Source organism: Falco naumanni, chromosome 5 (assembly GCF_017639655.2).
Source record: "Falco naumanni isolate bFalNau1 chromosome 5, bFalNau1.pat, whole genome shotgun sequence".
Lineage (NCBI taxonomy): Eukaryota > Metazoa > Chordata > Aves > Falconiformes > Falconidae > Falco > Falco naumanni.
Genome location: NC_054058.1, coordinates 68,510,225 through 68,537,946, shown reverse-complemented (window position 1 = coordinate 68,537,946; position 27,722 = coordinate 68,510,225). Strand labels below are relative to the sequence as shown.

The 27,722-nt window shown below is 46.5% G+C and overlaps 1 protein-coding gene and 2 long non-coding RNA genes across 3 annotated transcripts; 1 reads left to right on the top strand and 2 right to left on the bottom strand.

Annotated features, from left to right (window-relative positions):
• Positions 1-680: 680 nt before the first annotated feature.
• Positions 681-1,339, bottom strand: LOC121089490. Its single transcript, XR_005828225.1, has 2 exons — positions 1,211-1,339; positions 681-1,116 (listed from the first exon to the last, which is right to left on the bottom strand). It is a non-coding gene; the product is annotated as an uncharacterized LOC121089490 (long non-coding RNA).
• A 4,909-nt stretch (positions 1,340-6,248) lies between these two features.
• Positions 6,249-7,665, top strand: LOC121089364. Its single transcript, XM_040596565.1, has 2 exons — positions 6,249-6,788; positions 6,906-7,665. The coding sequence occupies exons 1-2, from the start codon at positions 6,418-6,420 to the stop codon at positions 7,663-7,665; spliced, it is 1,131 nt and encodes a 376-aa protein (XP_040452499.1). The 5' UTR covers positions 6,249-6,417.
• Positions 7,666-18,007: 10,342 nt separating this feature from the next.
• LOC121088222 lies at positions 18,008-18,541 on the bottom strand. Its single transcript, XR_005827866.1, has 3 exons — positions 18,446-18,541; positions 18,235-18,313; positions 18,008-18,140 (listed from the first exon to the last, which is right to left on the bottom strand). It is a non-coding gene; the product is annotated as an uncharacterized LOC121088222 (long non-coding RNA).
• Positions 18,542-27,722: the final 9,181 nt, after the last annotated feature.

Below are 27,722 nucleotides of genomic sequence, written 5' to 3'. Positions count from 1 at the left end.
ACCCAGGGGAAAAGTGTCTGAGCTGCAGCAACAGCAAACTAGTTGTCCGATACCACAGTTGAAGGGAAAGTCTCGCGCTTCCCCTGTTCCAGCCTTGCAGTCCTGCTACTGCTTGTTGTGTTTGGTGAGCATAAGGACCGCTGAGCTGGCTGGAACTGACTGAAATAAGGACTGGTTGAGCTGACCAAAGAGCGAGTCTCCCCTAGAAAAAGACCATTACTATAGTTATACAGCAAACACCCTAAAAATCATTCTTCTTGTTTAAGTTTTATAAGAAATATATATATATATAAAAAAAGAAATATTTAAAGAACTGTATAGATCTGTGCTAGAAAACCTAGGACATCTACTTACAGGTAGTACAGTAGAACTCCTCCTTACTGATTCAAAACAATCCATCCAAGACACAAGCTGAGGGAAAACTTCTGCTGTTTTTGAGTCGGTTACTGTACTCTGTCAGCAGCACATTGCTGGAGACAGAAGAGAAGAATTAATGTCTTCTGGAAGAATACAGTGTCCAAAAGAAATGCAAACCCAGCATCACTAAATTTGCACCCCAATCTAGAATGTTAACTGTGTCCTCAGCAGCATCAAAACAGGTTTGCAAATGCACAAAATTTATAACTATTGCATGTATTGTTGCGATGACGTAATGAAAATAAAAAGGCATGCCCAGTGACTAATGTTCACTCTGATTGAATACTTATTTCCATTGAATTTTAAACTCATTGGATGAAAAACTTGCTCAACAACTTTTTTTTTTTTTCTGGAAAAGAGCCCTTTAGCAAGTGTTGTGACCACTCCTTAAATGGTTTTCAGTTCAGTGGTCCCCCTAAAGAGTTCTCCAGTTAAGCTCATTCTATTATGCACGTGTGAAATATTTTTTTCTTCCTAGCCTGAAGTTTTCTTTTAACCTAAACGTAGCTAGCTTAAATTGATATCACCTAGGCTCTTTTACCTTTATGCTACTCTTTTCCAATAGCCATGATGTTTTGTTCACCTCTCAGATGGGAAAAGTGTGTGCTTGTAGAATGGTAGTGCATTTTTGTCCATGGGGTACAAAAACAAGGGCGTATTGGAACCACGCTGTTACAGGTCTGAATGTTAAAGCTTGATCTAAAAACAAAAGAGTTAACAGAATAGTGATTTGAATTAAAAAAAAAAAAAGGGAAAGGCGGGCGGGGGGGGGAGACACGGACACGACAGACACCAGAATACAGTAATATTATCCGGAAATCCTGTGTCTTTGCATCTCACGTACATTCTCATTGTTTCTTCACTCCTTTCCTGTTTGCACAGGTGAAATGGATCAGCACTTCATGTGGCAAGTTGTTTTTCTTCCCTTCCTCCTGAAGGGGAGGCAACTGCCTGCTACTCTTGGACTTCTTTGTTTCAGCAACACCTTGATGGAGCGGATAGAGATAAGGAGCATTAGATGCGGGAGCTGGAGCAGTATCAGAAGACTGAAGCCTATAAATCTTTAGCAGGAAAGCACAGGACAGACAAAAGGCAAATCACACAGACAAGGTATTGAATGGGACAAAAATATGTGCCTGGAACAACACAAGATTCCCAGCTGGTTGTGCAGACTGACGCTCGTTTACAGCCTTTGATGTAAAGGCTTGTTAAAACGTGGATGCTCATCTCAGGGAGCTCATCTGCGGGTGTGAAATGGAACATTTTTCTTCGGGCAAATCCTAGTTTCATAAATATGACATACAGCAACCTACACCAGAAATAATAATTGTCATTATTTCATCACAGCAGTGACCAAACCATTGTTAATTGGTCTCCATTGTTCTGGTATTGCTTGTTAAAGAAAATGTGTTTTGAATTCAGAAATTTAAAGTGCTAAAGCAGCTAAAGTGGCAGAACCAGGCCTCGTCCCCAGTACAGCCCTAATCCAAGGCTGGTTTAACACCCAGTCCAGTTAATCACTGGGAGAACAGAGAAACAACAGATGATCAACTTGTGCACACAGGTGCTCGCAGAAACGCAGGTGTTTCAAGAAAAAAAAATCAGTATATGTGAATAGGAATTGCTCAAAGACTAAGTGTGCTTGAAGGAGTGTGTGAGTTAAAGCAGGCAGAAAGAAGATCACGATCCGAGGAGGAGCCTGGAACCGAGGCAGAGACTGGAAGCAAATAGATGAATCAACAGGGACAGGGTCAGGTGATGGATTTGCAGAATGGACAAGACCAAAGGAAACTTCTAAAAACCTCGGGCATTGACTAATGATTTGATAAGTGTATATAAGCCGTGCTGTGTCCCTTTGCTCTCTGCCACTCGCTGGGGCGGTGGCCCAGCTCTGAGGGGCGATTAAAGCAAACCCAGTGGTACCCACGTCTGTGTAAATTTCTCCTTTAACACTATACGTGAAGCATATGACAGAAGTGCTGGTAATCCACTGGTGTTGTGACTGTTGACTGATGTCCCGTGTTAGAATAAATACAAGTACAATGGCTAACAGGCCTCACGTGCATGAAGAACATGAGAACGGTGGTGCTGGGTCAATGGGTCTGTGCTTTTCTCTGGTGCTCTCCTTGCTACCACCTAGCACTCAGCTGGCAAGCTCATGGGCACAGCCAGGACCAGTCCAGCCTCTTGTTTTCCAGGGAGCCGATCACCACACACATGGGAAACAGACAGTAGACAAGACCTAGTTCTTCATATCCTTTCCGTTGTTTTGCTAGAGAATCTAAAGTTTGATAGACCTTATTTTGTTTGTATTTACATTGGCACTTCAGTGGGTCCAGACTAAATGGCCACTCTCTACCTGACTGCTGCAAAAATTGGTTTGAGCCCTCGGTTGGTAACCAGCCGTTGGTTAACTTCATCTTTGAAATACAGCAACCTATGGTGGAATAGGAAACTGAGACAGTTAGGGACATCGGTTGTATTTACTCGAAGGAGGTGGAAAATTTTCTAGGGAAATTTAATAGTGTTAGCATAAAAATCCTGTATGTGGCACATGAGCGACTGCTCTAGGCAAATGGCTTTTTAGAATTAGAAGCCATCCCTGCCTTAAGTGACACATTTAGAAAAAGTCTCTGCGTGAATATTAAGCTCACACAGCAAAGCTGCAGCTACCTGATAGCACAGTATTTTTCCTGGTTTGGAGGATTTTTTTATTCATCTAAAACTTTCCAACGGTCGTCACTGCTAGTTTATTCCCTGTATGACAAATAAGTAGTAAATGAAGGTGTTTTCATACAATGGAACAATCTGCATGCTTGCATTTTTTTCACAGCTGTTGCAAAGATGTACTTGAAACCCTGAAGAGCTTTTGCTTTTTATACTACTGAAAACCACACTACACAGCTTTTTGCAAATTTCCAGTCTGCAGAATCGCAGAGTAATTGTTCGTTTGTTTCCGTGAAAGAAAAAAACCCCAACACATCTTCCTTTAGAGGCAATATTTTGCTGCAGATTTTAGTTCTATCTTTTCTATTTCATCTACCTCTTCTCCAGCTCAGAAAGGTCTACTTCTTTAGAAATTCTTTTCATTTGATGTGTTAGAATATCTCTGTGTAGTAGTCGAAAAGGAACTGGACCTGCCCTTTGTCTCACTCAATTCTCATTTCTATAATACATGCAGTTTTCCTTTACTTATTAAAGAAAATTACCAAATCCCATACAGCTACCTGGGATCATGGATCAATCTGAATATGCGTGGCCCAGCACTACTTTTTGCAACTGATCTAAAATTCTGTGCCAAATTCTATCATAACCCAGGAATGGAAATAATAGGGATGACATACTTTGCATATCTTCTCTGCAGGTTGTTACGACCTGCTGCAAGTAAATAAGAAAAAATACAGGTAGTGGACATTTCTAAATAAACCTCTGACATCTGAAGAAGTCATTTTAATATCAGATTTATTCTCACCATACTTTCTGCATGGAAGACCAGAAGAATCTATGCTTTTAATACAATTTGTGCAGGAAAGCATTGGCAAAAATACTAGAGTACTTGTAATGTTTGTTCCTACACCAAACATGCTGAGGTGAGGCTTAAAAGCCCACCTGTGAATTCACATTTGCCGCAGTGCTGTTAGTAAAAGCTGTAACTATCCGTATTTTTTTGAGAATGCTTAAAATAAAACACAACCTAACTCTCAGTTATAGAACAGTGTAGCACAGCAAAGACGTTATCATCTAATTTTTTCATTATAAGATGTGGGTGCATAACCAGGAAGAACACTAACAATTATTTCTTAGTAAACCTTTCCAGCATAAAACCATTTAGTGGGGCAGTGCAAATCAGAACATACTCTGACTTTAACACGAAAGAACACTTCTGCTGTATAGGTAGACAAAAAAAATTGACTTAGTGGGGCATTTTCGTTCTCACAGTGCTGTTTCCTCTCCTTTCATTGTCCGTAACCTAGCTACCCAGTGATTTTTGGGGGACGTTAGGGTTAGCATAGATGTTAGGTTAGCTTTAGATGCTTTACATGTTAGAGATGCATTCCTCGTGATTCTGCTCCACGCACAAGAAAAAGCCCGGCTTGCCTTTGCCTGGAGCGGGACTCAGTATGTTTTCAAACAGTTTTCCGCAAGGATACAAACACTGCCCCACTATCGCTCACAATGCTCCGGCCACAGCCTTAGCACAGGTCACCATTCCACCTGGCCTCACAGTGTATCGATACATCGATGGCATCCTCAGCGGGGCAGAAGGGCCAGAAAGCGTTACAGATGCAATGAAAAACATTTGGGCAACACTAACCAAGTTGGGACTGGAAGTCCCAGAGTCAAAGTGCCAAGGGCCAGCACGAGAAGTTAAATTCCAAGGAGTCTGGTGGGTTGCAGGAGCTGCCTCTCTTCCACCAGACACACTGGAAAAGAAAGAATCCGGGCACGATCCATCCAGTACGCTGGAACTACAACAAGTTCAAGGGACTGTGAAGTCCTGGCGTAACCATAGTCCTGCCTTTTCCGTCATTGCTCGTCCCTGGTAGAATTTGTTATAAAAGGGAAAATCATGGCAGTGGACATCTCATCAGCTCTGTGGTACCGTCAAGTTCCCCTTCCTGCAGGAGCATAACAGAGCCTGGCCGCGGGCTCTCCACTCCGCTCCAGCCCCCGTTACCCCTGTCAGCACGTGCTGAGGTTGCAGGCTGCGCTGCTTAGGGAGCCGTGGCAACACACATTTAGGATGGTGAATGCCGGCCATCCTGAAAGCCACAGCTGTCTCTTACCCTAAAAAGCTTCCTGTAATACTATGCTTCTCTGAGGTCCCACTTTTCTCGAATTGCCCCCACCCCAAAGCAATTTCCCCACAGGGTCCCTAAGCAAGGCAGTAGAGGAGTGGCTCTCTCAAACTCCCTCCCAGCCCTGCCCTGGCTGAAAGAAGGCAGAAAGAAGCCTTCAAATGAGGGAAGTTCTGGCTGCAAGAGAACACAAGCTGACCAGGTCTTGGGATCCACTGACATCAACAGAAATTTAGGTGAAAACTCCCCTTTGACATGAAACTCAACTCCCAAACCAAAAAACAGTTGTGATGGGAAACTATGGTGGGGGTGGGAGATCAGCACTGAGGGCAGGAAAGCATCAGCAGCATGGGAAACCATTGAGTTGGGAAGTTGTTCTGTCATTAAAAGTCAAACCGTCACAACGCTGGCTGACCCAGGTGCTGGCAGAATGATCGCCATGGAGACGGAACCCCAGAACACTGTTTGCCCCAACAAATGCCACACTGGCCAACTGCCGCGGCACAGAGCAGCACGCTCCTCGTGGTGCTCCTGCCCTCCGGGTAACCCCCAACCAGCTGTGCCGGCCAGCATCTCACCCCATCACCCCCCTTCGCTTCTGCCCACAGAGAGGTTCCCCCTCCAGCTGCCGACAGGACCAGAGGTGCCCGGCATGAGCTTCACCACCCTGACCATGCCGCCACCGGTCACTGCTGGTGTGCTGCCCTCTGTCCCGGGGCTGCTGATCACCGTTCGGCCTTCCCAGCTCCACATTGTCACCCACCAGCCCGCCCTGGCAACCTGGCAGGGGGTGCAGGGGCCCCTGGGGGACTCGGGGCAGGTCGTGCAGCTGCCACACGTGCTGCAGCTCCCCAGCGGTGTGCAGCTGCCCCCTCTGCCTGCTCCTTGTCCCCCTGCCTATGGCTGGGGACAGCAAGTGGTGATGGGGACACTTGTGCCCCACCAGCCAGTGGGGCTGGGCCCATGGGACGTGGGCCAGGGGCAGCCCCTCTACCCTAGGGGCTGCACTGTGCTGAACGTCCCTGCCCATGCTGGGCCCCTGCCACCCCAACACCCTGCGGCTCAGCATCGCGTGCAGGTCTCCCCTGTGCTCCGCACCCATCCTGGCAGCGCCCAGAAGCTGTTGGAGGCCTTTAACAACGACGTGGTGGCCAGTGAGGATGGCGTCCCTGCTGCCACCCCCTGCCAGCCCGCCCTGGATATGCTCTCTGGCAGAAGCAGGACCAAGCACCAAGGTGAGGTCTGCAGGGTGGCAGAGCCCATAGGGGTGACCTGCACCAAGGAAGGCTTGCATCACCCTGGGGGTGGCTTGGCTTCGTTTGCTTTTTCAGAAGTGGTGACCACCCCGCCAAGCCCAGAGAACCTCCTGGACCTGCCCGAGCTGGGGCCAGATGCCTTCAACGAGGCCTTTCCTGAGCTGGCAGAGGACAACCTGCAGTTTCAGGATGAGCATTCGTCCGCCATGGACAGCAGTGACCCGCTCGCCTGGCTCGACAGCATCCTGGAGCTCCCTGAAGTTCTCAGCGGCTCCTGCTTGACCACCCTCCTCAACAAGTTCCCGGAGTTCTCAGAGTACGTGGCAAAGGGTGACTGCTCCAAGGAGCAATCGCTGGCGGCAGGGCTGGGGGACAGCGAGGACACCGACCGTGGTGTCCCTGATGTCCCTGTCTTGACCACCACCCTCAACAGGATCCCTGACCTCTTGGAGTGCATGATGGAGGGCAACTGTCCCAAGGACCAAGTGGTGGCCGCAATGCAGGAGGACACCAACCCCTCCTGGCAGAGGGTGGCAACATCCCCCTTGCTGGACGCCAAAGGCAAGCAGGGTGGGCTGGCAGCGGTCTTCCCCACCCGGCTGCCAGAGAGCCCCATGGAGCCCTCTCAGGAGGGTCCTATGGACACTTCAGAGGAGAGCCCCTTGAAGGGATGCCCAGAGGGTCCCCACAAGGGTCTCCCAGAGAGTCCTCAGCAGATCCTGCTGAAGAGTCCCCTGGCCAGCCCCCCGACTGCACCCCAGCATCATCCGCCCCGCGTGGCCCAGCTGGTGGAGGAGGTGCTGCAGAGGCAGCCCCGGGTCATTCTGACCCGCTTGCCACCACCACCGGGCATCTCCTCCTGCCGGGTGGTGCCCAGATCAGGCAAGGCTGCTGGTAAACAGGCCAAGCGCCCCACATCGGCTGACACCCTCGGGATGCCAGAGATGTCCCCATGGGGCAGCATGCCACCCAAGAAGAGGAAGAAGATGGTGGTGTGCCCGGTGGCAAAAAGCTCCAAAACCCTCTGGGAGGGGAAGCCACACAGGGATGCCACGGCAGTGGGCTGTAGTGGGGAGCAGGGGGGCAGCAGCAAGCAGAGGCCATCCAATAGCGACTATGTGCCCACCAAGCGAGCCAGAACCCTGAGGAACACCAGGAGACAAGGTGCTCCACACTGCCCCAGTCGCCGTTGATATATTGATAGAGAAGGTGTGGAGCACAGATCCCTCTGACGTGTGACCTGCACCTGCCCACTGCAGCCCCGGCCCTCTACCAGATCTGTCTGTCTTAATTCATTAAAGGTTTGATGTTCCTTGCACAGTGCCTCTGCCTGCGGTCATTCACGCAGCGGGAGATGAGGGTTAATGCAGCCCCTGCCACATGCAGAGACCTGATGCTCCACCTTCCCCTCTGGCTCCACCTTCCCCTCTGTCGAGGTGACACCTCCACCGAGCTGACCCACTCTCTGAAGTATTTACAAATGAAGGGACTTCTCATCAAGGGAGGCAGCCTTGGCAGGGGTGAGAAACAAAGAGCAGGTAGTGAAAAGAGCACCGTTATCTAAGTTGCGCAGGAAGAAGACTTCCAATGAGGAAAGTTCTGGCTGCAAGAGAACACAAGCTGATCAGGTCTTGGGATCCACTGACATCAACAGGAAATGAGTTTAAAATAGGACAAAGATAATGGTGGCAGTGGGAGATGGGGACCTCTAACTGAAATAGTTCTGCCCCAAAGAGGCCAAAATCCCACTTGGGGAGCATGCGTAGTCCGTAAAACACTTCAGCAGTGCTACTGAGGATGCGTACGCGTTTGCATTAGAAGCGAGAAACCAGTCACCAACCCTGTGTATGACACATGACCATGCAACGTGCGGCGCTCTGAGAAAGGCCCCGAACCCCTTCTCAGTGTTCCAATTGGACCTAAAAACTTTGCACGCACTTTTTAATCGCTGCCCCCGAAGCGATTTCCCCACAGGGTCAGTAAGCAAGGGGGTGGCGGAGTGGCTCTCTCAGACCCCCTGCCAGCCCTGCCCTGGGCGCCGGTGCCTCCGGCCCTGCCCCAGCAGACGTTGCTGCGCTGATGGAGGGGCTCCCTCCCTCTCCACTGCATTTGCAAAGGGAGTGGCTGGCTCACCCTTTGCTGCCCACGCAGCCAGCCCTCACCTTTAGCTGCTGTCATTCCCAGGGGCGCCGGCTCTCTCCCAGCACCCTCACACCTTCTCCCTGCGACACTGCGAGAGAAGCGTTCGCCAGGCACACGGGTGCCGTCACTGCCCTGCGCAGCTGCGCACCCCAGACTGGCCCTGCCTGACTGCCTCCCTCACCAAGCACCTCCACCTCCACAGTCTCAAGCTCCATCCCTTTAGACGGAAAGGGGGTCACTTTATTGAGAAGTAACCGTTCCTCATGAGGAACACAGTCTCTTCAGGAGGCAAAATACTTTAATAGCACTTAGAAACAAAGCTGGGGCATCTGGGGGGCCACCTCATCACTACTCCAAACAATGTGTCCTTCGTGGAGAAAAACTGAAGAGCTAGACAGTTTCCAGAGGACAGCAAAACCTGACCTGCTGAGAGCTTAGGACAGTGCACGTCATGTTCTTCTTCACACTTGGTGCACGTTTGACAAGCTGCGAGATGATGGCAAATTACTTCCTTCAGAGAGGACAGCAAGACACTGTTGCCAACTCAGCTTAGGGTTTTTTGGCTTTTTTCTCTGGTTGGCTAAGCAAAGAAACGGAGGCAGTTTCGAAGTGCGCAGAAGCACAGCTGCAGACATAATTCCTGCTGTCACGCAGGCAGCAGGAGTGAACTTCATCCCTTTGGGTCCTTTTGAGAACACCAAGCACCCAGATTGTGCTGAAGGATGCTTTGTACATAGGGGACCCTCGGAGAGAAGCAGACATGTCCAGTTTTATTCCCTGGGAAAGTGCCCTGACACTGTCCTGCCTCTCAGGTGGCGTAGGATAATTAAAATACAGGAACTTATTAGTAAGCATGGGCTAATTCCTGGCCCACTGTGATGTTAACAGTAGCCCACAAATCTCTCAACTAGTTTTGCTCAGCCTGTATTTATGACAGTTACATTGCTCTATGTTGTGGGGGAAAGCAGGTGACACAGCTTGCCCCCTTGATGCACAGGGCTGCGTTTCAAAGGACTACGACAATCCCAGAAGAGCACAGCATAGAACAGCTTATACGTAATTAAGTATCACATCACAAAACATACTGCATGCCATCTATCCATGAAAATGGGGTTTATGTAGGCACATGCAAAATGGGTCTCCTGCTCAAAACCCAGCAAATCCTGATTTTAAAAAATCATATACTGAAATGTAAGACGACATACCTTTGGGTTTGTTGCTAAATCCCCATGTCGATGTAATTCCTTCACTGCCACTGAAATTGTTCAGCTTAAGGCACTTTCCACGTCAAGCAAAGAAAGTTCAACTCAGAAGGGAAAGATCCTTCTTGATGGGACGCATCATCTGTGACAACCAGACACCTTCCCGCCCACTGAAACATAGCAGCCGAGTTAAAAGCAGCTTTTAAATTCCAAGTGGAGAGGTGCAAAGTTTGAAAACTACAGGACATTCTCCTCCTAGCACAAAATAATCAACTTTTTCCCACTTCTCTGCAAACCTTAACCCCAGTGTTTTGTGTTTTTCACACTGCAGCACAGAAAGCCAGTACCCACAGCTGCACAAGGACTTCCAGTGCCAGTGTGCAAAGCATCGAGGAGTCTGGGCTCAGTCTTGGCAGTACAGGAGTGATCCACCTCAAATGCACTGCACAGTCTGCACCTGGGGGTATCACAGGTCAATAGTTAATCACCGCTTTTCCTCCCAGTAACAATAAAAAGAGAAAAGAAGAAAATCTCCTTACATCCATGGCTCTTCTTTACAGGCTAGAGGCTTATGGAAGTGATGACCCATTTCACCTAACATTCAAGACACCTTTTGAACAATTTTCAGAACTGTCCCAAAACCCCCAGATCTTACACAACAATCAGTCCAAAGAAAGTACAGAGGTCTCTGCGCTACTGGACACATGCAGGAACACTTGTGTTTACTGGACACCTTTGTAAAGGGAAAAGGCATTACACCAGCGTACCAGATCCTTGCCCAAAAGACTTTTCAAACCACCTGTTTGTTGACGCAGTCATTGCACTTCAACCCTTCCACCCACGACAACATCCTCTCAGGGGGCAGACTTGCCTGCTCTTGATCACAGAATCAGTCAGCAGAGTTCATATTGAACCAAGCTAAAAACTGGGCCCAACCTCTACGTTCACGGTTGGGATACACGGCTCCTATCACAGGGTTCACATGGCAGTCCCACCTGGGTTACGTATCTGAAGTTGCATTTCCCACGGGTCAAATATTCCTCTTCACATCTGCCTTGAAACTGAGGGCTCATGGTCAGCGAGAGAAGAGAGTTCCTTGCCTCCTGTGCAGTCAGGTCACGTTCCCCTGCTAAAGGCAGCCTGCTCAGGCCTCCCATTTGTGTACAATCTGTTAAAAGAATAAAATCAAGTCTGAAGGTTATTCATTTGCTTCCTTAAACATTCTACCATTTGCAGCATTTGGCCCCCAGAAGACGACTTCTGACATAGCAACTTCTCCAAGCGACCTGCTATAAAAGGCAGTTCAACAGAATCACCAACAGCCAGGTCTGTACCCTTGGGGAGACACTTTCAAAGCTCTTTGGAGGATCGCACTGGATCTGTGTGCTTTAGACCCCACTGCGTGGATTTACTGTTTTACTGGCAAAGGTTTTATGTACCACACGTGAACATCTTCAAATCACCTACTGGAATGGTCTCATGCATAAACAGACACAATGATCCTCTAATATCACACATGAAGAACTCAATGGATGCTCCTACCAAGGCAGTGGTTCCCTTCTGTAGCCACTGAACAAGCAAAAGGATGGATCAGAATGACATTATCAAGCTCTGAAGCAAAACTTCTGTCTTCCTTTAGCTGTAATTTAGAGCTTCATTGAGCGCTGAAGAGTGTCAGCCTGACAGCTCTGAAGCATGAAGAGCTTGATCCTCTGTGCCAGAACCACACCGGCACTGGCCACACAAGCTGCCTGCGTACTCACAGGGTCAGGGTTCGGGTCCGGGTCAGGGTCTGTACTGCCCTGCCACCGCAACACAGAAGTGAGGAAAGTGAAATGGAGATAGAAGTGTTCGTTCTCCACGTAGTTGATGCTGGCAGCTTCTTGCCTCCAGCATTCCTGCACCTCAGGAGCCTGGGAAATGACAACAAATGTGAAAGTTCCTGAAAGTAATTTGCCTAACACACCACAGCGTAGCACTTCCGTATGCCCACACCACACCTCTGGCTCCCAGCTGCTCTCCTGTGCTTCCCTTTAGCTACCTGGGAGGCACCTTTTCCATCTCCTCAGATCTCAGAACACCCAACTCATGGCTCTAACATTCTTCCCCTTCCTCTCAACATCTTCCTGGTGGTCTCAGCTTTCTGCCCTCCAGATTAGGGCCTTATCATAACAGGACAAGGATAGCACTGGGTTTTTTTTTCTGTAAGGAAGCCAAATACTCTTAATTAAAATATAAAAATTAAGAGGAAGGGAAAAGCCAAAATGACAGCCAAGTGGAAGTTTCATTTGGTGCTCAAACCACCTGAATACTTATGCTGCAGCTGCAGCTGAGAGCTGGCCCTTAGATGCCTGATCAGGATAAAGCCCCAAATCCTGCCACTAAGGTTTCAAATGACAAAATAACATCATCTAAGGGAAGGCAAAATGGATAAACACAAACATCGCCGTATGTTTACAGGGCCTTCACAGCACAGTGGTTCTCTGATGGCACCCAGAACTTAGCAGTATGAAGAATTACAAAGGTCAAGTGCTATTTATAAGCAATGCACCCTTAAATCAACACTAGTGACAAAAGAGCCAAGCACTTGACTTGCAGAACGGCAGGTGATTCGTGACTTTCTCCACAGCTTCTACTACTGATGAAGCTTACAACCACCTCACCATTTGGGAACGACATCCGTTGCTAGTGTTGCTCTGGTTGGGAACTCAGCAGGCTGGCACGTTCATTCCTTCAGAGCCAGAAGGAATTTGTCATTACAGGAATTCTCATGCCACTGAACTGGCAGCAAGGTACACAAGCCTCTTAATCCCTTTTTATACTTCTACACTTGTGCCATAAAACCATTCTCCACTCTCCATCTCACTACCTCTCCAAGCAGACAAGTCCCATCTGCCACACACTTGTCACAAACTACGCAGGATATGACACAGGTTTCAAATACATCAGAAAGTATCAAATCAGAAACTTTAAAACATAAAAGAAAATTAAAAAAAGGTGGCAGTGGGAAATTATTTTCTACCTTGACTGTGAGGTTCACAAGCTGCTAGTAGTTAACGTTAATGGCTCACTATTTCAAGGTCGTGATGGCAACAGTTCTGCAATGTGTGGATATCAGCGAGAGAATTGCTGCCTTGCACCAGTTCAGGTGCTCCACCTATACCTTGTCACAGATTTGATTTTTTTTTTTGTTTGTTTTAAATGTTTATCAGGGTAGGATCTGCCTACCAAGACCAGATTTTAAGTGAAGTTACATTATGCTGCAGACTGGGGTCTGCTGGGGTGCTCCTGCCCGGCCCCACGTGGATGGTGCTGCCCAGGCCCATGGAGCTGATTCTGTCTGGAGTCATGGGGCTCCTCTTCCTCATCCCCATTGGGCTCCTTCTGCCCACCTGCACAGGGCTGCTTCTGCTTGGCCCCATGTCCTCCCCTTGGTCTTTGTCCCCATCTGCCATCTTCTCCATGTGCGCATCTGTCCCCAGCAGCTCCACTCTAAGGCCCTGGGGAAACCCTCTGGGCTCCAGCAGCCCTGGATAGAGCTGCTCCTCTTTCCTGCTGCTCCTCTTTCCTGGCGGGGGGGAGGGAGACAGCTGTGGGGTGGTGGTGTGCGTGGTGTGTGTCCCACTACAGACCACCTCTTGCCACTTGGCCATCATTACTTGCAGAAACTTTTGGTACTGCCTGGCCACTATGAGGGTGCCCTGGACGATGCGGATGAGCTCCCCGGTGAGGTTCTGTGTGACCGTGGCCATGGCTGAGGGGCTGCCGGGGGTGGCTGCCCGCACCGCAGGGACAGCGCAGGGAGGGGACATCTCAGGGTGTCACAGTGTTGTCCTTGTTGTACTCCTCCATGGTATTAATGATGGTTCCTTTTGTAACTGGCTTTTATTCACTGTCTGACGGGGCTTCCTCTGGTAGAACCAGTGCCAAGAGGTAAAAAGGGCGCAGTCCAGTCGTAACGGGCGAGGTGCACACTGTCATCTTTTGTAATGCTTCATAAAATAGCTTTTATTTAAATTCTGTATCCGCAGTATTTATTCCAAAAATGTTCAGTTAAGGGAAGACGAGAGAAAGGGTGAGTCCACTAGCATGAGCGGGGAGAGCCATGCGACCTTGACCTCGAGCGGGGATAACCACGTGACCTTGAGCTAGAATGACAGCCCCGACTCTTCTCTCTGCCTCTTCTTGGATATGGTGGTGATCGTGGGTAGGAATGAGAGGGGTCACGGCTAGATGATTGAGAGCAGCAGCGAGGGTGGGAAGGACCTGATCTTGACTTGCAGTAGGTATGCGAACTTCTAGAGCGAGAGGAAGTGGCACAGGGAGACCTGGACCTTAAAAAACAAAACGCAACACAAAGGAAATGAATGAAGTTAATTCAAAACAATCACTCACACCATTTTCTTTTTTCTCCCAAATTTGTTTGGGTTGGGGTTTTTTTCCTCTCCATACGCTTATGTCAAAGCTTCTTTCAGCTGCTGATATACCGCTGCTGCAAACCGAAGAGCACGGCGGCATGTAAAGGTTTCTGCTTACGAGCCAGAACAGCTGCTGCTGTGGTAGTGTAAAAACACGCAGGAAGGGTAAGTCTGTTCCCACTCACTTCTATCGCATGGACTACCCTAGCTATGGATGGATTTCAGGGGTGTCTACTGGTCTCTGCTGGTACATGGACATGCAGATGTCTCGCTACCCAGCATCCACCTGCAGCGCAAATCACTCTTGTTGCCGTAAGATGCAAAACAAGTGAGTCTTAATGGCCACAGCGCAGTATCAACTGTCAGGAAAGCAGGGTTTAGCCTGGAGGCAGTAAAGCTCCATTTGAAAATGCCAGCTTAGTCTATTTAACTTCACTACGCATTTGGCAATTTGTACAGGATGCAAAATGCCCCACTTCTAGCCAGTGGTAGCCAAATTCTGCACATACCTCTAGCTCCAACCAAGGCCAGTGACTGCATTTCAAGAAAAATCCTAGCTAAAAGCTTCTAAACTCAGTCTCCAGTAAGCTGACGGAATGCCACTACTCTGGGAAAGATACTGACAGCATTACTACAGAGAGCTCTTCAGATTCCTGCCCAAGGGCTTTTTAAGGACAGAAGACAGCAGCTATCTTTAGATTTTTCTTCACATGTTATTCCACATACATTCATTCCTCCTCCAACTTAAGATTTCCTTACGCAAGTCTGATCTTTTAATTTGTAAGAAAAATTTAAGGATGTCAGCAGAATCTGAGCAAAAGGCACCAGTTTGCAGTCCAGGTTGCAATCCGTCTGTGCGAGATTAGATGACAGAGGCAACAAAGGCAATTCCTCTCACGTATCTCCTCCAAAGTGCTTTGAGGTAACAGTTACACTCAGAGCACGGAGGCGCAGGAATCCACACCTGTCCAGTTTCTAGCCTCCTCAGGGCTGTCAGGAGGCGAAGGATGTCACTACAGAGAAGCTCTGGCAAAGAGACACCCGTTCCTTCTCAACTGCTGCCCAGTTATAACTATCAGTCGCCTGTAATCCCTGCCATCTTTGAGCTAGGGACCTACATGTGGAGCTCCCATCACTGCTCGTCCCTTGAACTATCCAACCCACCTCAGGATAGAGAGGTGGACTGGAACTCCTCCTGATTCTTCTAGACAATCTGCTTCTCCATCAGGGACATGCAACGCAATTACCTGGGAAATGAATGCCTGCGCTCCTCCTGAAACTCCTCACGTGCCACCAATTCCATAGAAGAAGTGTTTGTGAACACTTCGGGTCTGGACTTTTTCTTTTCCCTGTTAAAATCAGTTTGACCATTATTACAATTATAGTTGGATATTTATTCCAAACAGACACCAAAATACAAAACACAGCCAAGATGAGAAAATGTCTACTGCATGTAATGCCAAACATGAACATCCTAGTCAAGCAAAACGAGTTTAGAATTCCCCCAGGATTTAGGGAAAGTTCTACAATTCCATTTGTCTTGCTTGAGTTTTGCACATTTACCATCTGCAATGAAAAGGTCTGTTGGATAAAACACGATGCCATTTTTGCTTCTGCCAGATGCGCTTTAGTGTAACTGCAGTCCAAGGTGCTAACGAAATACCAAAGCGCAAACCCGTGCAACTTCCTGGAGCCAAACACTTACTCCTTTTGAAGTCTCCGTTGTTCCCGTAAAACTCCTCCCTAGACAAGGGAGGCCAACGGCATCCTGGCTTCTGCCTGAAAGACGGTGGCCAGCAGGACCAGGGAAGGGATTGTCCCTCTGCACTCAGCCCTGGTGAGGCTGCACCTCCAACACTGGGTTCGGTTTTGGGCCCCTCACTACAAGAAAGACACCGAGGTGCTGCAGCGTGTCCAGAGAAGAGCAACGAAGCTGCTGAAGGCTCTGGAGCACAAGTCCTGTGAGGAGCAGCTGCGGGAACTGGGGTTGGTTAACCTGGGGAAAAGGAGGCCGAGGGGAGACCTCACTGCTCCCTGCAACTACCTGAGAGGCAGCTGTAGTGAGGTGGGGGTCGGTCTCTTTTTTTCCCAGGTAACAATTGACAGGAGGAAAGGAAGTGGCCTCAAGTTGCGCCACAGGAGCTTGAGATGGGATATTTGGGAAAATTCCTTCACCAAAAGGTTTGTCAAGCGTTGGAACAGGCTGCCCAAGGAAGCGGTTGGGTCACCATCCCTGGGTGTATTAAAAGAAATGTAGAGGTGGCGCTTAGGGACCTGCTGTAATGGCGGACTGTGTAGGTTTAGGTTAACTGCTGGACTCAACGATCTTAAAGGTCTTTTCCAACTAAACCTAAATGACCCTGTGATCCTATAAAGAAAGTGCTGGTGTCGCTGGGAGGGTATTTGAATGAGTCGCTGGCTGTGCTGTTGGCTGATGACATGTTTGCAGGAGCTGGGGGATATTCTGGAGCGGGGCGGGGGTATACCCAGCAGATGGAGGCTGACCAGGTGGAAACTGAGGAGGTAGTGGTGGTGGTGGTACCGCCAGCGGGAAAGGAAGCGCCTGGGGTGGGGGAGGATGCAAGGGAGGTGGAGGCACAGGCACAAAGGCTGCTGTTGATGATGGCAGTGTTGGGGCCTGAGTCCTCTGGGTACGTGTGCTACGTGGATGTCCTCCATTTGAACTTCCAGAGAAACCCAAACCCGCGTGTCACTGTCACACTCTGCCCTGATTTTAAAGAGGAATGTGAATGAAGCGGGAGCACGGTGGCGAGCCCTTCTTGTTCTCAACCTGAGCATTTTTCTGGCAGCTTCCTGTCCATTTGAGCCTACCCTCATTTCTGGATCCTCCCACTTGCCTTCCACATCCTCACCCCAAGCAGTTGCCTCAGGCTTCTCCCCCTACATTCAGCTTTGTGACTGTGGGCAGAGGCTGCCCATGCTTAAAGGAGACTCCCATCTCCCAGGTGCCAGGTGCCCACGGCTCCTCTGCCACTCCTCCATACACTTCCTACTTCACACTTCCGAGCTTCAAAGTACTGCACAGATATTAACCAAGCTTCTCTCAAACTTCCTTTCAATTCTTCCCCATAAGCTTCCTAGGTTGTTGCCTCGTGATGATCTGTTTGGCCTGGTCTTGCCCCTGAACTGTTCTTTCCTTGCTTACTGAACCTGAGAATTTTAGGTGTCTCTGGGACGGATGCTGCGTTTTCTTTTGATTTATCTTTAAGATTTTATAAACACGATGCACACTTATAATCTATCCATAACAAATACATACCAAAAGGAAGAACTAACTGGTATGGCAATAACAGCAAAAACAGATTCCTCTCTCTCCAACGGAGAGAAAGCAGCTTGGCTATTTGAGATGACTAGACTAAAGAAATTCAAAACGGTCACAAAAAACCAGCACTGACTCTTCCAACAATTTGCTCCATCACTAAGTCATTAAAAATCAAATGTTGGAGGCTGACTTCAGTTGGGAAATCAATTTCTTCAGCCCTATCCAGCCAGTAATTCGAAAGGGTGGCTTTGCACCTTGTCCTGTCATTATGTTTAATTTTGATATATACTTACGGTTTCCTCCAAAAGCGTTTGTTTTTCAGAGTCTACTTTTGGGTCACATACTGGAGTTTGATTTGTAATCGTTTTACTGCAAGCACAGATCCCCTTTGTTAAAGGCAACTCAAGCTGAGCCACTTAAAAATGAATTGCCACTTGTATTCTCCACAGCTACCTGTGCATAGGCATTTCATTATAAATCAGCTACTGTAGAAGTAATGTAGGTGTTACAGCCTGGTTTAACAGGTTACAAGTCGTCATAGACTGAATTTCTGTGAAATACTTACAGTCCCCAGCCTGGTCTGCCACCTGCTGAGCGAACTGCACTGGCTCTCATCGGATGACCTTTTGGAGTGGGGAGAGGAAAAAGAAATAAATCCCATTCAGTTCATCTGAAGATAATTTTTTTAGAAGAAATTCTAAAGTTACGGTCACTCACCAGGTGTGGGTATTTTTTGCTCTTGGGGGCCCAGAAGACATGGTACTGCCGGTTGTCTTGCTACAGGAACCGGAAAGCCCTTGTGAATAAATGCAAACAGTTGGAAAATAAGCTCTAATAAATACTGTATTTCAAAAGCATATGTTGAAATAAAACTTAACAGACCGCTGATTGACAGAGAGGAAGATTTAGAAAGTTTGGTGGCAGTCACCTGAGCAGCAGGTGTCACAGTCACAAGTGGTCGTGCAGGCGGTGACGGCGGCTGTCGCTGCTGCTGCTGAGTCTCCTTATGGAGCCCTGTTGTGTAGCCGGTTCCACTGTGGAAGTTGTTCACAGCCTAGAGGCAGAAGAACATTGACAAAAAGATCCAAGTGTCAGATTATGATGACAATAGATGAAGAAAAGCCTCCACAGGGTAAAATGACTTGTATAATCCTGTACATGCTATCAAGCCTAGAGTAAAGCAGCACACAGAGATAGGAACACATCACAGGAAACACTGCTATTAAGGACTGGTAGCTCAGAGTATCTGTAGTTAAAGGACTTCGGTGTTAACAGCGAATCTGAGAGGCAGGCAAGCATGTTTAGACAAAAGTTTGACCTGAGTTTGCCTGATTATCTCTAAAGAGTTGTCAGCTTCTGTAACAACAGACAACGCATTTGAAAAGTAAATGCAGCCTTATTCAGTTTATCCTTCTTTAAGGAGATGTCAAAAATTTCCTCCCTTTCAGCTTTTTACAAACAGACTTTCCTTACAAACAGTTGATGAAAAAGTCATATCGTTACCTGGCGCAGGAAGTTGTTGGCAACTAAAGCGTCAGGAGAAACACCTGTCTGATGACACGCCGGGCAAGTATGTTCCTCTGACTCCAGTAAAGCTGTTCTAATACCTGTGTGTAATTAGAAGCATCAAAATAGGTTTCAGCCAAAGTAGGGAAATCTTTGGGGTTCTCATCAATTATAAGAACACACAGACGATTAATGCGTGGATACGGTCTTGAATGGAGAGCATGAAGCTATAAATGGTCAGTAGTGTAAAAAATGCCCAGTACGCAGCAAATCGCTATAGAGTTTTGACATTTCCCTGTTGTAACAGCTGAAGACATAGAGCGGGCTGTGTCCTGATGTTTGGACTTTTTTTTTTCCACTACCGAGTACAGCAAGAAGCCACCAACATCAAGGCTAATGAACAAAGCACATCTCAAAAAGCCGTGAGTCGGTTCGAGTTTTGAAGGTTTAACCAACTCCTGTGGCAAAGAATGTAGATTAAATGCCCGACTGCCTGTTTGTGGCGGACCAGAGTCAGTCACCAGAGCTGGCTCTATAGTTGTGTATGAGAGAAAGAGCTGTGGACAAACTACGTGCATTCCACATCTAATACTGTAATCACCTGCACAATTATGCACTCTTCTCATACTCGACCTTCCGCATGTGAAGAAGATTTGACTAGATACACAGAAAGGGAAAAAAGCTCTTTGGCCTTTGTTTCCCCGCCCCCCCCCATTACGGAGAAGAGGCCTTTCCTACTCCGGGCATACTGAAGTATGAAATAGACTGCGTAGCACAGGTGATCTCCTATTCCTGCTTTCAGAAGATCCGATGTGGTGTTTTGGATTAAAAAACACGGGAGGGGAGTTTACTCCTTACATGACATTACTCACTTACATTCGTCACAGTAACTTGCTCCACAGCAGGGAATAAGCGCTGCATCCGTCGCTGGATCTTTACAAATGGGACATAACAACTCGTTTGGAACAGGCCTGTCTGCGGAGGAGGAGGAGGGCTCCTCTGGTAAAAAGGGTGGCTTTTCCTTTTTCTCTCTAGCATAAGCTTCCCTGGAGGGCAGGTGGGGAAGGAAAAAGAAAAAAGTGAAAGATGGGAAAGGAAAAATTTTCCAAGCTTTGGATTTTATCAAACGAAGGTAATAGGTGGAAGTCTTCTCACTCCACATTGGCTTTCTACAACGTAGGCATTTACGCTAAATGACTTCTCTAGGGCCACACTATCAGAAGAAGAAGGAGGGGGGAACATTTTTCCTTCTGCAGAACTCTCCCATCCGTTGGATCAACTACAAAATTAGCTCAGACTAGAAAAATAATTGCTTGACAGCTAGAGAGCAGGGGAAAGGAACCCCACCTTTCCTTTGCCAGAGGGTAAATGCAAATTGCTGGATTAGGGTAAAGTTCGTCCCCCAAGTAATTTCATTTTGTAAATGAAAGAAGTCTGTGCTACAGCTTCTACAACAGGAGACCCATGACAGGAAAAGAGAAGTGCTACCGAGTGCATTTTCCAACAGCCACTCTTGTCAGCACACAGCAGTAATTTCTTAGTTTATAGCAACAGGAACACTTCAGCCCGTTTCACACATGAGATTTGCTAAAAGTCAGAGGAGGAGGAAATCTCAGTCCAAGGGCTATTTCTTAAATTTTGCAAGAAGCCTTTGAAACATAAACCAGAAGCAAAACGAGCATTCAGAGAGAATGATGCCAACTGGAAACTCTACTGAAATGCCTTGCAGAAATACAGGTTCTTAGCATACCCCAAGGTCAGCCAGCTTCCCGGGGCATGAACAGCAGGACTACTCTATTTCAATATGGGAAAGTATTGCAGATTTTAAGGTTAAGATACGACGGTAGTGCTTCCTCCCTCGTAATTAGAGGCTGGCCACCTCGGCTGCATTGCCACTCAGACATTTACGCATGGTTGCTCTCATTCGCATTTTGGTCGGTCCGATTAATTCCATACTTACGCATTAATAGTTGGTATTGCGTATTTCCCAGCCTTTGTCAGCATGGCACCTTTTGTGTTGGGATCCTTCACCTCCATCAGGAAACTCCTTGGAATTCCGGTGCTCCTTTTAATTCTGCGAACAGGCTCCACATTTTTGTCCTGTTGAGAACAGAAATGCAGACATCTCTCCTCTTCAGACGCACACTTAAAATGACGTTTCAGAGATAATTTTAAGCAGCAAAAGCCTTTAATCCCCTCCTTTTACCTAACATAATGGCTGCTCGACTCAGATTCCTGCTTTCCCCAACGAACATAGCCAGGACGTACCACAGGTTTGAGCAGAGTTTTGAACCCAGTCGTCATTCTTTGGCTTAACTTCAGGACCCTTCAGGGTGAAATAGCCCTTTGCTCACCGTCCGCTCAGAGCAGAGACACAAACCTGTTTCCCCTCCAAAGCCCTTGGGCAACGTGTGAGAGCTTAATTCAGGGCTCCGAATCAGCCCCCATGGAAACTTACATTCACATCTATATAGGAAGGCTGAATTCATCCCTCCTGCATGTACATTCAGGGACTGATGTTAAATGGCATGAATATTCAGCCAGAGGCTTCTGTAGTTAAAACTGACAGATACTCAATAGACGGGGTCAACAGAAACCTCTTGTTTTTAGAGGAAATACCAACAACTTTGAACTGTCATTAGAAAGAGTTAGAACCAGGAAAATTTCCAGTACTATTGAAATAGATACAAATATGTATGAAACTTCACTGAGAAAGATCTATGGACATCTTTAATGTCTGTGAGCTAGAGAAAAAAAAAGTTTCACATTTAGAATTCCGGGTTTCCCTTGAATTTGGAAGGGCTTTGCAACATTGCCATGTAACATTTCGCCCCCAGAGAAACAATTCTTACTGGGAGTGTTCATGTCTTTGTCACATAAATGCCAAGGTAAAAAACCCTAAAAGCTCGGTAACACCAGTGGCCTGCCCCAATCTTACCCTATTTACCGGGCAGTTCTTGGCATAGTGGCCAGGTTTTCCACAGCAAAAGCAACTGGATGATGGTGGAGGCAGATCCAAGGGTTCCCTCAAGTAACTAGAAGGTTTGGGGAAAAAAAGGAAAAGGTATGCATGTGTCTCTCTTCTTAAAAGAAACATCTCCATACTTTTTCCATAACCTTTGAAGACCACATTTGATACTTACTTGGATGGATCGTATTCATGGCAGGACTGTATCATCATCGCCTTTATCTTATCCTCTTCGGAAGCATTGGCTTCAGCCAGGTTGGCAGTCTGTTTAACAGGTAATGGTTATTTGACACACACATTAGGCTACAAATAGGCTCTCTTTGTACCTTACATAAAGACTTGTGAAGCCAATCCAAGTTTTGTCCAAGCGGACTGAAGCTATGTGTAGAAAAAAGCACACCAGCCAGCATTTTGAAGCTGGTCTTTAAGCTCCAGACTAGTTGAAGAAGCTAGCCACGGTACATTTAACCTGAGAAAGATGTGTGCAAGTAGCATTATTTACATTCTGCAGCATCAAAAGGACACACAACCTCAGAGTCGTGGCAGTTGGTTTTGCTTGCTGAAATTCAGCTTCAGACCCAGAAGCATTAAATGGAGTCAAGCTTTCTGTAATCCCTCAGCAAGAGAAAAGATTCTTTTCAGCAGACATCTGACCATCGTGTGCTGTAGGCAGTCCAAACCGCACAGTTCCACCCCCTCCCCCGCTGCCACTCGCTTCTTCATAGGAAGTGACTGAACTACAATTTTTTTCCAGTTGGCACTGTCCTTTTAACACGCAAATTGTAATATAAACCTTACGCAGAACTAGATCTTCGAACTATGGAAGCCAGATGGTTTTTTTTTACACAGTACTTCTTCAAATGTTTCTATTCCACACTAGTCCAGATACAAGCAGGGTCGAAGGGGGTGACTGTAAATTATTTGGAACTTCAAGCACCTATCCTACAGACCAACTGCTCATGTTTTTCTTTTTACATGCATTCACTCACAAAAGCAACCAACTAGTTTCCACATGTGATTTCATCTAGCTGTTCCATATACGCAGGAACATAATCCAGATCGCCATCTATGAAATCATTTCCAGTAACATTTGCAGAGAACTTTTATAGACACTTGACTGATTTGTCTGAACCCAAATGGTTTACAAAACACACCCAAAACCCACAACACATTCCTAGGAACAGGCCGACATTCAAATATGGCATTCAATACATAGTCATAGCAACGCAGAAAAGTTCTTACTACACATTGCCTCCTGTGCCAGCCTGCACTAAAGAGGTTAGGGTAACAGTTCGGAGCTGCTTTGTTACCTATCTCCGCATTTCTGAAATCTTTGAATTTCTCAAAAGCTTGGACAGTTTTCCACATTTTAGAGTAAATTTCACATGACTTTACAGAACCAAGGGACAGCCCTGAGGGAGGCCAATGTCTTTTGGTGGCTGCTTCCCAAACTAATTCTGCACACACCACCACCCCCACCCCCACCCTGCCGCAAAATGTTAATTAACACAACTAAATTTTTGCAGTGAGCGAGGGAAGACGTTCCCAGTGGGAAGAGATTTCTTTCTCGTGGAAATGAGCTCTGGCCTTCATTTTCAGAGGAAAGAACTAGCTCCTCTGCGTTAGGCCCTCCCTTCTCTAGTCTTTGTAACTTTAAAGACTATGTTTTTAATCACTTCTGTGGCTAGCACTGCGCCTCTTCACCAAGTGCAATCACTAGTGTTTCCCCAGACAACGTTACACGTTGCTGAGCACAAAATACCAGCAGTTCCATTACAAAACATGCTTTCAGGCGGTCACGTCTGCTGATGTGCCTCGCATAAACACTGGCACAGTCCTATCAACAATTAGGTGCACTTGCACAGTTTGCACAGTCTGCATGTAAACAAATTAGGTTGAGTCGTCCTCTGTCTGTATGCCACAATTCAGGCAGTCCCGCACCATTCAAAGAATGGATCTGTAACTGTAATGACTAGAAATTCAAAAACAGCCATGCAATTGTCCATGTTCCAGAAACACGTCTGTTCTGGCTGTTGCAAAGGCCCTAGAAATGTCCATAACTTACAGCCAATTAAATCCTTCTGTAAAAATTGTGTTACTTTCCAATGAACAATTAACGGGACGTATGAAAAATGGTAAACAGCTTCTGAAGTGCTGCTTCTTTGTGTCTTGCAGATGGGTAACACTGCAGCATTACACTGAGGCCAGTAAGGTGCTCCGCTTCCATCTTCCCAAGCTGGGAACTACTCTCTACAGGATAGTATCAAAGTAACATTTTAAAGTTAGGAGAAACACGCTGAATTATTAACAACTAATGTTTTGCTCATATTACAGCAGTTATCCAGCTAGAGAGCACAGTGTAAGGTTTACAAACACTATTTCACAAGCAAGTACATCTAAGCATACCTTAATAAGCTGGGCCAGAGAAAGAGGTGCGGAAGGGTCGCCAACCTATTCAGAAAAATTAAACACATATTCAAGTTCTACAGTCAAAACAGAGCAATAGTTCACCCCTACTGCTGTATGAAAGCCTGCGCTATATCCTCTGAGTGTCACTGGAAGAGCCACCTCCAAGCCAGTGGAATTTATACTTGTTCAAAACAAAGTCCAAACCTTAAACAGCTGAAGTATGCCTACGTTGTTAATGAGAAGAAACTAAAGCAACCAACCCCTCCTGAGATCAACCTATTGCTCAGAATACCTCAGAGGGGGACCCTTGTCAAATGCTCACAACTGCTTAAAAGACGGAGGGTTAAGGAAGCTGTCCATTTGCAGCTCGAAAGGATCTAAAATAATTATTTCCATTTATTTGAGAAGGAAGTGTCACTACAGGAAACATTGTCAGCGCAGTTTATAAATTAATCAGTTAATAGCTCATCATTTACTAAATGCACACAGGTGTGATACATGAATGCAGTATAGTTTTTGCGCTGTCTTTCGTTTACTTTAATTAGACCCCAAGTTCATGAATTTCTAGATTAAGTTATCCTAAGAGCTTTCAAAGTGATCAGATCCAGTGACCTAGAGCTCGTGTAATGCCTCACTCCATTCGAGTGAAGAAAAAGCAGTTATACTTACAGACGAAAACCAAACACCACCACAAAGCAATGTTTGTACTATGAGGGCTATTTTGAAATGCATCGTGGCACGTAGCATTCCCCCCAAGGGCCAAATGGAGATCTAGGCCATTACGAGTCAAGTATCTCCTCGAGTTACTTATTCATGTTTTAGCAGCAGAACGACAGTGTTTTCTGACCGGAAAAAAAATGCTGCCCCTTTTCCAAATGTAAATTCAAAGTGGTGGTGTACCAAGTTCAGTGGTGCAAACCTTGAACCTACAAGCTCTACAAATGAGCATACATTATCGGTACAACACACAGTCGTACAAGAAATATTCTAGCTTATTCAGTACGAAATGCAATGCCTTACTAGGCACAAATACCATTATTCACATTAGAACCGCGCAAAAGTTGGCATTGCTCGGTTTTCACTATGCTGAATTAAATACATTGGATTTACAGCATACACTATATTTCACTGGAAAATATGTTTTATATATATAAAATAAATATTATAGATAAAACATATATATTTTATATATTTTTTTAATATATAAAAACAATTAGTACAAGGCTACATAGCTTAGACTTAGGTGCAGCATGTAGAAAAAAGTTTCAGCTTGCGTTTTTACATACCTCTTTTGATGTTCTACTCGCTGGCTCAGTTCGACTTCTAGAAGAAGAAAGAAAGATGATCAGAACTTAAAATAAAGCACTTGTAACCAACATAAAGCAGTGAAAACAGTTAATAAAACCTGAACATCAAAACATTGTGTACTGGTAGTCTTATGAATATGGAAATTTATTTCTGTACATAAAGTGCGCTCTCCTGGTACATTCAGTGCTACTGAAATAAAACCCAAAATCCCATTCCTTCTTTGTCCCCAATTACTCTAAGATACAGAATACAGCAGTGCAAGAAGAAGTCCTCACATATTTTCTTTCTGCCCTCTAAGTACCAAAACTGTGAAGACTGTGCTACATTTTTCTGTTCTTGAATAGTCAGCCATCCAAATACGAAGGCACCTTCAGGCAATCTGTATAGCCCCACTATCACAAATAGGTACCAGATAGAGCACTTTGGTTTCTACACTCCTCTGACAAAACAAGAACAGTTGTCTGTAGAAAAGTGTTTCTTGGTGGAAGCCCCAGCACTGTGTTCAGGTACCTACCATACTTAGCCTAAAGTGACTACCAATAGCAGTAGAAACATCACCTGAAAGCAGTTCCAAGGATTTTCTGTGATCGAGGAGGCCTGTGTTAAAAAAATAAGAAAAAAAGTCTTGATTACCAGAACTTGCTTTAAGATCATCTTGAACATGCTACAATATTTTAGGAAACACTTATGACACACAAGCCCTTGCCGAGATTCCACATACTCATTGGTCTGTACCTGCACGCTACTCATGAATCAAACATGCAACCGCCGATCTAGTTAACAAACAATTCATACATCATCCAAAGCGTCCCACAAGCAGAGGCAACCCAAAGGCTGATGTGCAATTCCTGCACAAATAGAAAGGCTCATTCTTCCTGCCACTGCTACACCACCACCAGGCTTGCAAGTACAGCCACGTACCTCCTGAACATGAGGAAGTGCTTTAGATTACCGCACTGTGGTTTCTCCATCCACTTGCCTTGAGGAAGATACTACAAGGTGACTAACGCATTTCTGAAGGCCTCTCCACCGTGACACCAAGCGTTCATCATTCCCAAACACTAACGACTCTACCAGTTGTTTCCACAAGGTTTCCAGCTGAAGGAATAGAAAGCTAACCTGCCCAATCCATTTGCAACTTTAGGAGAGCAGCGGCGTTCATCCCTTATCCCCACGTGCAGGTATTTCTTGGATCTTTGATGCTAGTGGCACCTAGTCTCTCATTCTAGGGCAGCATGCCAACACCAGGAGAGGGTGCCATCCAACCAGAAATGGAGGCTATATTGACAAGACAGCACTAAGCATCCCCATCTAAATTAACCCCCCAAACCAGGCCATGTTTAGAAGCACAGTGCTGTGGCATCCAGAAAGTCTTGGTAGCGCCTGAAAGCACTGCAACACCTACTGCAGTAATATGCCCAAAGCTTACAGGGGAGCCACATAAATTCAGGGGGTTTTGCTTGCAGATGCTTCATGGGTACTAGGATGCTGCTGTACTGTTTGTTTGAGACACGCTGTAACTCGCCAGTACACTCTATTTATTGAGAACTAACATTAGAAAGACATGGCAAAACCACAAGTTAATAATACCTACTAATGGTGGAGGAGAGGTCTGTCTTGAAGAAGCCTTGAAAACATGACCATTCAAACCATGCTGATGCAGCTGATACAGAACTGGACTGTACGAATACATCGATGACAGCGATAATGCTGTAGTCAGGCTTACATTTGAGTATCTGCAATTGTAATCAGATTCTCTGTCCTCCATAAATCTGAGGAATACAGCAGTAATACCTGGAGCACAGAGAGCAGCTTAGGGTGAAATCAAACTTAGAAAGGTAACTACCAACATTTGGGAATGTGCTCAACTGCTTTCTGAGCTTCAGGTTTGGAAAAGATCCCAGACACCCACCCAGGCTTTCCAATCCCAGCCTGGCCCACAAGAGTGCCTTTATCTCCCTTTCCCAGAAGTGCTGAATTCCCCTTCCAGCATTAGCCACTGGACCCACGCTGC